The 12,327-nt window shown below is 42.8% G+C and overlaps 1 protein-coding gene across 1 annotated transcript in view; it reads left to right on the top strand.

The window, feature by feature from the left end:
• LOC136392267 (uncharacterized) overlaps nucleotides 1-9,139 on the top strand; it is a 44,709-nt gene extending 35,570 nt beyond the window's left edge. Inside the window, exons 15-18 of the mRNA XM_066364337.1 lie at nucleotides 5,505-5,671; nucleotides 6,233-6,315; nucleotides 8,623-8,808; nucleotides 8,993-9,139. Coding sequence (XP_066220434.1) covers nucleotides 5,505-5,671; nucleotides 6,233-6,315; nucleotides 8,623-8,808; nucleotides 8,993-9,139 — 583 coding nt within the window. The remainder of the gene's footprint in view (nucleotides 1-5,504; nucleotides 5,672-6,232; nucleotides 6,316-8,622; nucleotides 8,809-8,992) is intronic.
• Nucleotides 9,140-12,327: the final 3,188 nt, after the last annotated feature.

Below are 12,327 nucleotides of genomic sequence, written 5' to 3'. Positions count from 1 at the left end.
GGCTACAGCAGACCGAGTAACCCCTTGCTGAAGTCAGCGACCTTGGGTCCAACCAAGCTGGTGAGCTTTTGCTCAAACCAGATGAGCCCGTGCTCAAGCTGGCGACCTCGGGGTCTCAAACCTGGGTCCTCTGCATTCCAGTCTGACGCTCTATCCACTGTGCCACCGCCTGGTCAGGCCTGTTCACTTTTTTTAATCAAAATACTTTACTAGGTTCTGGCTGGTTGGTTCAGTGGTAGAGCATTGGTCTGGTGTATGGAAGTCTCAGACATTCCATATGCTAACAAGACATTTTTTCTAAATTTCTCTGGAATTTATCTCTTTACCATTAGAGGTCCTTTTTGCAATTCCATTTTTTCATAAATCTGACATGTGAGATTTTAATTGCTGTACAGCAGTTTTCTCTTCTTCAGTCAGTGGTGACAGCTAGAAAACAAATGACATGACAAAGTCTTTATTTCAAAAACCTTTAAAGGATTCAACTGCACTTTAATTAAAAAAAAAACCTTTAAAGGCTATTAAATTAATTTAGTTAACTTCTTTTTTTTTTTTAGTGAAGGGTGGGGAGACAAAAACAGATTCCCACTTTCTTCCTACTGGGATCCACCCAGTAAGCTCCCCCAGGGGGTATGCTCTGCCTATTTTGGTAACAAAGCTATCTTTAGTGCCTAAGGTGAGGCTCCAGGGAGCCATCTTAGCATTGGGAGCCAACTTGCTTGAACTAATCGACCCATTGCTGCAGAAGGGGGAGGAGAGAGAGAGAGAAACAGAAAAGGGGCAGGGGGTAAAGAAGCAGATGGTCACTACTCCTGTGTGCCTTGATCAGGGAATCCAACTGGGGACATCCACATGCCGGGCTGACCCTCTACCACTGACCCAACTAGTTAATTTCTTTATCACACCAACTTTCCAAAAGCTCATACTGTGGACAAGTCCTGCTGGGGGTGAGGACGACGGAGATGCAGAGACCCGACTCCGGGGACCAGGTTCAGTGATGCAGATCCACTTTATTCAGGAAGTAAGCTAGCTTATATATACAGGTTCAGCCTATAGGGTGTTACAGCGTGTGCTTTATGGCCAATGGCTGAAAATATCAGGGAGCTGCGTGGTTGGTGCAAAGTCACTTCCTTATAGCGGGCAAGCTTCCTTCCTGGGTATGCCCAGGAGGCTTCTGGGAGCTGGAGTATTCTCACAGCATTGCATCAGCCACAGCTTCTAGGAATGTGCTCTGCACTCCACCCACATCATACCATTTATTTGATCACAAAATTTAGAAAAACAAGGAAAAGATAGATTATTTGGCTATCCACATATAAAGTACTTTGATGTTTCAGCTTCCAAATAATTTGCAATTAAGTTGAAGAAAACAGATGAAGAAATCAAAGAACTGAAGGACTACAATTGAACAGAACCAAAGAAGTCGCATTTGAATGTCATATTAGTAAAATATATAGGTGGGTTTTTTTTGTATTTTTCCAAAGTGAGAAGTGGGGGGAGGCAGACAGACAGACTCCCTCATGCGCCTGACCAGGATCCACCCAGCATGCCCACCAGGGGGTGATGCTCTGCCCACCTGGGGCATTGCTCTGCTGCAACCGAATCCATTCTAGCACCTGAGGTGCTATCCTCAGCGCCTGGGCCAAGTTCAATGGAGCCTTGGCTGTGGGAGTGGAAGAGAGTGAGAGAGAAAAAAGAGGGGGAAGGGTGGAGAATCAGATGGGCATTTCTTCTGTGTGCCCTGGCTGGAAATCGAACCTGAGACTTCCATACACAGGCCAATGCTCTACCACTGAACCAACCAGCCAGGGCCTAGTAAAGTATTTTGATAAAAAAAACGTGAACAAAATAATCTGCAAGTTTCCTCAGAGTAGAAACTTTGGCTAAATTTTGAAGGGTAATTAAGATACTTTGATCTGCAAGTAACAGAGAAACATTCTAAAATGGATAAATAATAAGAAAAGTTATCATCATTGCAAAAGAAATACAGAAAAAGGGCAGATGTCAGGGCTGGTTTATTCAGCAGCTCAAGAATGTAGGGACTCCGTGTTTTCCTTCTCATGGCTCTACCATCCTTGATGGTGGCTTATCCTCAAGCTGAGAGGAAAATAGATCTAGCAGTGCTAGGCATCACATCTATACAAAATATTTAGAAAAAGAAAAATGTCTCTTCCCAGGGCGCTCTCAGTGGTGAGGAAACTCTTCCTCATTTCCTACTTCCGGACTTTCCCTCCTCACATGTCACAGGGGACAGAAATCCATTCCTGAATCAAGTTTAAGGGGAGATCCATTCACCTTGCCAATAATACACACACTGAAAAGCTGAGGTTAGTGCCAACTTTATTTACCTCAGGCATGAGGCTGTGAGGGACGGCACACATCTTAAGAAAAGCAGCACTCTCAGGCAGGAAGGGAGAGCAGATGCTGAGAAAACAACCAGTGCATAGTATCCACGAAAGCCGGTAGGAGCAAACGCAAAGGGAGGAAGAGATGCTGAAGGGGGACTTGTAAAGGACTGTCACAGAGCACCAACACACAGGGGGCTGGAACAGGGAACTAACAGGAGGCGGAAGCTAAAGAATCACTGAGACAGAAGTCTGCCTAACCATATCCAGTCGTCCTAAGATGTGTTCCAAGACCCCCAGTGGTTGCCTGAACTTGGAGCTAGTTCTGAACCCTAAATATGCTTTTTCTCATACATACAAACATACATACATACATACATACATACATACATACATACCTACGATAAAGCTAACCAGCCAGGACCCCTCTGTGCCCTTTTTAATTGCCCTTCCCTCCCCAATATTCACCTCTCATGACATAACAGAAACATCTAAATTATTTTACATTTAATTTTTTTGTAATAGAGAAGGACAGGTAGAGACAGACAGGCAGGAAGGAGAGAGATGAAAAACATCAATTTTTCATTGCAGCACCTTAGTTTTTCAGTACTTGCTTTCTCATATGTGTCCTTACAGGGGTGGGGTTCAGCAGAGCAACTGACCGCTTGCTCAAGCCGGTGACCTTGGGCTCAAGCCAGAGACCTGGGACTTTAAACCAGGGACCTTTGGCCTCAAGCCAGCAACCATGGGGTCATTTCTATGATCCCATGCTCAAACAGGTGGCTCCACTCACAATCTGGTGAGCCTGTGCTCAAGCCAGATAAGCCTGCATTCAAGCGGTGACTGTGGGGTTTCGAATCTGGGTCCTCTGCGTTCCAGTTCAACGCTCTATCCACTGCACCACCACATAGTCAGGCAGATTTTCTTTTTGTATTTTTCTGAAGTGAGAAGCAGGGAGGCAGAGGGACAGACTCCCACATGCACCTGACTGGGATTCAGCCAGCATGCCCACCATGGGGCAATGCTCTGTCCTTCTGGGGTGTTGCTCCGTTGCAACTGGAGCAATGGTAATGCCTGAGGTGGAAGCCATAGAGCCATCCTCAGTGCCCAGGGCCAACAATGCTTCAATGGAGCCCTGGCTGCAGGAGGGAAAGAGAGAGATAGAGAGGAAGGAGAGGGGGAAGGGTGGAGAAGCAGGTGGGCACTTCTCATGTGTGCCTTGGTTGGAATTGAACCTGGGATTCCACATGCCAGGCCAACACTCTACCACTGAGCCAACTGGCCAGGATCTAGTCAGGCAGATTTAATAAATATTATCATCTTTTCTCTTCAGTCATGGCCATATAATCCAAGACAGCATACCTCTTAATCAGCCATGCCAAGTCTACATGCTCATTTTAAAATAAAAGGAGCTAATAAAATAAAAGAGAGTCAAGAGAATCTTATTTCTTTTTTTAAATATAAATTTTTATTAATGTTAATGGAATGACATTAATAAATCAGGGTACATATATTCAAAGAAAACATGTCTAGGTTATCTTGTCATTAAATTATGTTGCATACCCCTCGCCCAGAGTCAGATTGTCCTCCGTCACCCTCTATCTAGTTTTCTCTGTGCCCCTCCCCCTCCCCCTAACTCTCTCCCTCCCTCCCTCCTGCGTCCTCCCTCCCCCCACCCCGGGTAACCACCACACTCTTGTCCATGTCTCTTAGTCTCGTTTTTATGTTCCACCAATGTATGGAATCATGTAGTTCTTGTTTTTTTTTCTGATTTACTTATTTCACTCCATATAATGTTATCAAGATCCCACCATTTTGCTGTAAATGATCTGATGTCATCATTTCTTATGGCTGAGTAGTATTCCATAGTGTATATGTGCCACATCTTCTTTATCCAGTCTTCTATTGAAGGGCTTTTTGGTTGTTTCCATGTCTTGGTCACTGTAAACAGTGCTGCAATGAACATGGGGCTACATGTGTCTTTACGTATCAATGTTTCTGAGGTTTTGGGGTATATACCCCATAGAGGGATTGCTGGGTCATAAGGTAGTTCTATTTGCAGTTTTTTGAGGAACCACCATACTTTCCTCCATAATGGTTGTACTACCTTACAGTTCCACCAACAGTGGATGAAAGTTCCCTTTTCTCCGCAGCCTCTCCAACATTTGCTATTACCCGTCTTGTTGATAATAGCTAATCTAACAGGGGTGAGGTGGTATCTCATTGTAGTTTTGATTTGCATTAAGAGAATCTTATTTCTATCAACAGTTGAAATTGACTGCTGAATATTAAATGAAAGTTACTGAGGATTTATTTTTCAAAGCAACATTCAGAATAAAAACTGTACAAATCCAATGTATCAATTGAAAGGATTACTTCCAAGTCTGTTTGCTTTTGTAGTTCTTGTATCATGGTCATAGTCTTATTGCAAGTGGCACAAATGCGGCTCTTAGTCACGTTCTGCTCATCAGCAATTGGCTTAAAGCGTGCACACAAAGTTTGATATTAAGACTTTATTGCTGACAATTCCTGTAAGAGTACAACTGGATTTTTCTACATTAGAAAAAAATGTTTACATATCTTAAATTGTCAAAATGAAAAATTAAGCTTTTAAAAATTAAGATATATACAACACCTTCTACTGAAGTGTAGAAAAAGTCTTTTAACATGAATAATTTTTGGCAAAATAATACTTTCTGTAAAACAAAGAGACTTTTAGCAGAACTTACTTTTTCTGAAAAGACTCCCAATTCCTGGCCTTGAGGCTGGTCTCACAGACTGTGGCCTTGGGATAACTTTGCAAAGTTGCAGGTGTTCTCAGAATGTTTCTCCCTGAATTAACCCTATAGACAAACATTGTAAGAAAGCTTGTTTCACTACTCTGCTTTACTGCTATGCTTTCTCTCCTCCCCATTCTTCAATTAGTATGTAATTCTTCCTATAAAACCTAATTCAAAATTGCAGTCGGGGCCCCATTGATTTGAAGGACTTAGGTCTCCATGCGGTTGTGCAGCTGGTTAATTAAAGACTCCCTAATTTGGCTAATTTATTGTGTGGCAAGACGTCTGTTTCCTGCTGTTTGATACAACATATTATTGAAGGCCCCAGTAAGATTACTGTCCTCTGGACACATTTGTCTTTTTGTCTTTGCAACACAAGCAGGGTGGCTGACCTCCTCGGCCTGACTGCCAGGAGTGGAAACCCAGCAGGGGAGGCACCACCTGAGACATTGCAGGGCCCCGCTGGTCTTTTCGGTCTGGCCAACAGTCAGCCGCGGACAATCAGCATGCCCGTCCATCCATTCGGAGTCATCAAGAAAGCCTCCAGAGGTAAGCAGAGCAGATTCGCAATCTACTCAATTTGTGGTTTGTTTGTTTGTCTATGGCTAGCTGTCTCTGTACTATTGTGATCGAGGATCGGACAGGATCGAACTCACACAATAGGCTCTCCAGTGCCAAGACATTGGTGGAGAGTAATCTGGAAGAGGGATCTGTGTGCTCTCGCGAGGACAGTTGCTGGGACTGAGTCCCACCTCAAGCTTCCTAGGACTCATTTGGATTTGCTTTCATATGTTTGCCCTCTGTTTGTTTTGCCACTTTTATTTTTACAGGATATCCCAAAAGACATGTCCTGCTTTGGTCCCTCTTTGGGATCTCCTTCCTGCATTCTTCACTGAATAGAGAACCTCTATTTTCAAGGGTCCCTCTATGATTTTACTCCTGTCGAGATATCGTTCTTCACTTCTGTTTTGTTATTCTCTGTGTTGAAAACCCCTGAGTGAATGTGTGAATAAAGAGCTCAGGCACCTGAGCCTGAGTTTCCAGTGTGTGGCTCTTCATGGGCACCCCCTTCCCTTTTGTCTGAACGTTCTTTGTCCTTTGGTTCTCCAGGATATGATCCAACGGGGGACATTTTAGAAAACTGGCACAAACTTCGGTTCTTGATCCCTTTTGTGATCTTGGGAAGTTCATTTGTACTCATATTGTTTGTAACAATGGGGGAAGGGCAAAGTAAGAGTCAAACTCCTCTTGAGTGTATGTTTAAAAATTTCAAAATTGTATTTTCTGATGATTATAGTGTAAAACTAAGCAAGGGGAGACTTCAAACTCTTTGTGAACTAGAATGGCCATCCTTTGGGGTAAAGTGGCCAAAACAGGGCTCAGTAGATCCTAGAGATGTCAGAGCTATATAGAATGTAATAGCTAAGCCACCAGGCCACCCAGACCAGTTCCCATATATAGACCAGTGGAGGGCTCTAGTAGAGAACCCCCCTCCCTGGCTGAAAGGCTGTGCTGTCAGAGACGGTCATCATGTTTTGCTAGCAATAGCCCCAAAACCAGAAAAGAAGGTCCCTGTTTTACAAGCTGTTCAGGAAGATTCAGGGTTGCCCCCTCCAAATCTTCCTCTTCCATTGGCTCCATCCACCTCGGAGAAGCCTCAGGTTCTAACAGGACTGTTAGAATCTATGCTGTACACACATTGCCCCATCTGGGACGACTGTCAGCAGCTTCTAGTTACTTTGTTTACTACTGAAGAGAGAGAAAAAATCAAGTCAGAGGCAAGAAAAGCTGTTATGTTGGGGACAAATGGCTCTGAGGAGGACAATTGGGACCACCTTGAGAACGTGTTCCCCATTGTCTGGCCTAAATAGGACCCTACTGTTGCGGGATGGGAAGCTTTGAACACTTTTCACCAGTTTCTGTTACCCGGGATCAGGGGAGCTGCTAAGAAACCCATGAATTTATTGAAGGTGTCGGAGGTTATCCAGGGCCCCCAGGAAACTCCCTCAGCTTTCTTAGAGAGACTGCAAGAAGTTCACAGGGTCTACACACCTCTAGACCTTGAAGGACCAGAAAATGCTAGGGCAGTTAACTTAGCTTTTGTGTCACAGTCCACTCCAGATATCAGAAGGAAGCTACAAAAATTAGCTTCCCAGGGATAGTAATTTCCCAATTGTCTGAAGTAGCTCAGAAAGTTTATAATAACAGAGACATCCTCGAGGAGAAAGACTAAGAAAATAACAAAGGTAGTTGTAGCTGTTTTAGAACACCAGATTAAAACAAAAAGGGAGCCTAAGTTAAGCAGAATCAGTGTGCTTCTTGTAAAGAAGGACATTGGAAGAAAGGCTGTCCAAAGCTGAAAGTCACAGCAGACTGCAAGAATCTTTACCTAAAAGAGGATTGATGGGGCCAGGGCTCCATACCTGTTAGCCTTTACAAGTAGGAGGCTACCTGGTAGACTTCCTCACTAGCACTAGAGCTTCTCACTCTGTTCTCACTGCCCCCCTTGGACCGCTCTCAGGGGAGCAAGTGCCCATACAAGGTACTATTGGGAACTCAATTCTTTGTCCATGGACTTCCTGGTGGACTGCAAATTCAGGAGATAACACTGTCACCCATTTGTTCTTGGTTATTCCAGACTGTCCTTATCCTTTACTTGGGAGGGACTTGTTAAGAAAACTAAAGGCTACTATCTCTTTTAGTCATAACTCTGCTGAGTTCCATACTGAGGCTGATAGCCAGGTTTGGTTTATGGTCACTTGCACCTTGTCAGAAGAATATCTATTAAATATAGATACTAAGGAAGGACAAGGAGTTTCACATGACTATTTAACAGACCTACAGCATAAATTCCCTTCAGTTTGGGCAGAAACCAACCCACCTGGACTTGCAAAGCATCAAACCCCAGTAGTTGTTCAGTTTACTGCAAGTGCCGTCCCTATATGGGCGAAGCAATACCCTATGTCAGTGGTCGGCAAACTCCTTAAGCAACAGAGCCAAATATCAACAGTACAATGATTGAAATTTCCTTGAGAGCCAAATTTTTTAAACTTAAAGTATATAGGTAGGTACATTCCTTATCGAGGTAGTGCCCGCACGTGGTATTTTGTGGAAGAGCCACACTCAAGAGGTCAAAGAGCTGCATGTGGCTCACAAGCCTCAGTTTGCCAACCAGGGCCCTATGTCAGGGGAAGCTATAAAGGGAATAACCCCCCATATTAAGAGACTGGTAGAAGCTGATATTCATGTTCCTTGCCAATCCCAATGGAATACTCCTTTACTGCCTGTCCAGAAGCCAGGCACCAAAGACTGTCATACAGTCCAGGACTTACAAGAGGTAAATAAGTGGGTTGAGACAATACGCCCAACTGTGCCTAACCCCTACAAATTTTTAAGCCTGTTGTCACCGGACTTGAAATTTTACAGGGTCTTAGATTTGAAAGATGCTTTCTTCAGTATTCCCCTGGCCCCTATAAGTCAGCCCATTTTTTGCCTTCAAGTGGAATGACCCAGAGACAGGCATTTCAGGACAACTAACCTGGGCCAGATTACCACAGGGCTTCAAGAATTCACCAACCTTCTTTGATAAGGCACTACATCAGGACCTGCTCGCCTTCCACCAGGAACATCCAGAATGCACGCTGCTACAGTACGTAGAAGATTTGCTTCTAGCTGCAGAAACGGAGGTAAGCTGCCAGACAGCCACTGAGGGACTTTTACAAACACTGCAGACTCTGGGGCACCGGGAGTCAGCTGGAAAGGCACAATGCTGCACCTCTAAGGTGACCTATCTAGGCTACCACATTGAGGCGGGGAAGCATCCTCTTCCAGTTGTATAGAGGCAATCCTTGAAATTCCAACTCCCACTAGCAGGAGACAAGTTTGAGAATTTCTCGGGGCAATTGGATACTGCAGGGTGTGGATCCCTACATTTGCAGAGATAGCCAAGCCTTTATACTCCTGTACAGCAGGAACCCAAGAGTTAATTTGGACAGCTATGGAACAAGAAGCTTTTGAAACCCTCAAGAAGGCCCTCATCGAGGCCCCTGCCCTGGCTTTGCCAGACATTACCAAGCCTTTCCAGCTCTTTGTTCATGAAAGGAAGGGAAGAGCAAAAGGGGTTTTGACTCAAACTTTAGGGCCATGACCAGAGAGCAGGCCTATTGCTTACTTCTCTAAGTAGCTGGACCCCTTTGCATCTAGATGGCCAAACTGTTTAAGACCATAGCAGCCACTGCCATACTAGTAAAAGAGGCAGATAAACTAACCATGGGGCAAGAATTGTTTCTACAGCTCACATGCAGTAGAGACTTTGCTTAGGTAGATATCTAATGCCAGGATCACGCAGTATCAAGCCCCGCTCATAGATCAACCTCGAATTAAGTTTGTTCAGATACAGGCTATCAACCCAGCAAGCCTGATGCCTGATGAAGAACCAAACGTCCCTTGCATGACTGCTCTGAAGTGTTAGACTCTGTTCGAACTGCAAGACCAGATGTACCTCTATTTAATGCAGAAGTACAGGTATTCAGTTTTGTCCTAGATGGGGTTTGATATACTGGAGTGGCTGCAGTAACTCCTGATGAGACCATATAGGCCAAAGCCTTGCCCCACGGGACCTCAGCTCAGCAGGCAGAACTGATCACTCTCACCCAGGTGGGCCAAAAGAAAGAAGGTCAACATTTACACTGACAGTAGGTATGCTTTTGCTACTGCCCATGTTCATGCAGCAACCTATAAGGAGACAGAATTCCTGACATCTTCTGGTAAGGACATTAAAAACAAATAAGATATTTTAGCTTTACTAGAAGCTGTGTGGTTGCCGGAAACTGTAGCACTTATTCATTGCCCAGGACACCAGAAAGGGAACTCAACAGAGGCAAAAGGACATCGGGCAGCAGATAAGGTGGACAAAGAAGTCGCTTTAAAACCAGTGGGGCCTTTAGAAGTCTTAGTGACTTTACCAGAATGCTTATTGCCAGAGAAGTCATTTTATAAACAACTAGAGGAGGATTTTGCTGTAAGAAAAGGAATGTCTAAAAATAAAGAAGGATAGTTAGAGTTGCCAGACAAAAGACCATTCTTACCGGAAGCCTTGGGCAGAGAGGTTATCAGTCAGCTACATTAAACTCATTTAGGCCAAACTAAGCTAATCATTTAAGAAAAATTACTACTTACCAGGCTTAGAAGCTATTGCAGAAAGCATAGTGTCCAAGTGTCTAATTTGTGCCCAAGTAAACACTAAACAAAACAGAAGTTGTGAAAAGGAATAGGGATAGAGAAGCGTTCCCAGGTAAACATTGGGAGGTAGGTTTTATGGAGATAAAGCCATCAGCACAGGGATATAAGTATCTATTAGTTTTTATTGGCACCTTTTCAGGATAGGTAGAATCTTTCCCTACTAGAAATGAGACCACAATAACAGTTGTTAAGAAATTGCTGTATGAAAATATTCCCAGATTTGGCTTGCCCATTAATATTGGGTCTGATAATAAGCCTGCATTTGTATCTAAGGTCTCACAGCTAGTAGGAAAGGCACTCAACATTAATTGGAAGTTGCATTGTGCTTACAGGCCTCAGAGCTCGGGACAAGTTGAGGTAATGAACCAAACTCTGAAAGAAGTCCTAACTAAATTCATTTTAGAAACTGGTGAAAACTAGACTGACTGACTTACTCCCCCAAGTTCTGCTAGAAGCTAAATTATAAGCCCCTACTAGGAAAAATTCACCCAATATAGAATTGTATTAGTCAGGGTGACACCCCTTCTCCCTATGCTCCCTTGAAGACCCCCTCAGAGATGGTGCAAATGGGTCCCACCAACCTCTATAAGTTGACCCTAAGAAAGACGCCATGCCCTGCTCCAGCCACAAACTGGAAGCTGGCTGGTCTATGTACAACTGAAGCCTGAGGAATGTCACCATGGAACTCTTTTATAATTGAACTTTGGGAAAGGGGGGAGCTTGGGTCAGGGGAAGGCTAGAGCGAGTCATCTTAAAATTTAATACATGTACTGCTGTGGGTCATGCAGAAGGGGAGTTTAAGTCCCTTTGCTAAGAGAGAAGCTACAAGGTAAATAAAAAATATATGTGCTCATAGCTACCCCTGAAAAGTAACCTATAAATATTAATCACATGTCCGACAAGCTGCTTAGGGGGAGGACACCTCCAAAAAGAAGCATATTTTTTTTAAAAAATTGTTTATTACTAACACGTTGTCACTGAAGGTTAAGATCTTTAAAATTAAGAGATCTGGTTAAAAAGGGATTGTATAGTTTTAATAATAGAAGATATAAGGTATAAATGTACTTTTAAGAAAAGAGAAAAAGCAAGTTGTTATGAAAGCTAGTTATTTCTGAATAGTTTAAGAAAGTTCATGAAAGCCAAGGGTTTATGTCAGTTGCAGGTTTGTGCAGGCTGTAAGTGGTTTGTACGAAAAGAAAAAAAAATAGGTTTAGGTAACAGAATAAGCCTCTATTATATGATATATTCTAGTAAATGTTATGCCTCAAGTTTATTTGTATATAAAATAAAAGAGGATTAGATTTACTTTTCCTTCAACAAGGTAGCTTATGTGTAGCATTAAAGGAAACTTGTTTCTATGCTAATAATTCTAGTGTAATTAAAGAAAGCCTATCTTTAGTTAGGGCAAACACAGAAAAAAGAAGAAAAGAATTTGAACAGTCAGAGAATAAGTTCCAAAGAGTTTTAATTAATTACTATGGCTCACTACCCTTTAGTCTGCAGCAATTGGTCCTCTTACTTTGATTTTAACTTGTCTGACAGTAGGATCATGTTTAATCAATTTTATAACAGGGTTTGTTGAAGAGAGAATAAACTCTATCAAATTAATATATATAGTAATCAGAAATCAATACACACCAATACAAGAGGATAGCAATGAAAAGGAAAACAAATCAATGATTTGATTAAAATTTAATTAAAACCAGTAGGGAATGAAGTGTAGAAAAGAAAGGCTCTTAACATGAATAATTTTTGGCAAAACTTATTTTCTCTAAAACAGAGACTTTTAGCAGAACTTACTTTTTCTGAAAAGACACCCTATTCTTGGCCTTGAGGCTGGTTTTCCAGACTGTGACTTTGGGCTAGCTTTGCAAAGTTGCAGGTGCTCTCAGAATGTTTCTCCCTGAATTAACCCTATAGATAAACATTGTAAGAAAGCTTGTTTCACTGCTTTGTTTTACTGC

Source organism: Saccopteryx leptura, chromosome 2 (assembly GCF_036850995.1).
Source record: "Saccopteryx leptura isolate mSacLep1 chromosome 2, mSacLep1_pri_phased_curated, whole genome shotgun sequence".
Classification (NCBI taxonomy): Eukaryota; Metazoa; Chordata; class Mammalia; order Chiroptera; family Emballonuridae; genus Saccopteryx; species Saccopteryx leptura.
This window is presented reverse-complemented; position numbering and strand designations above follow the sequence as displayed.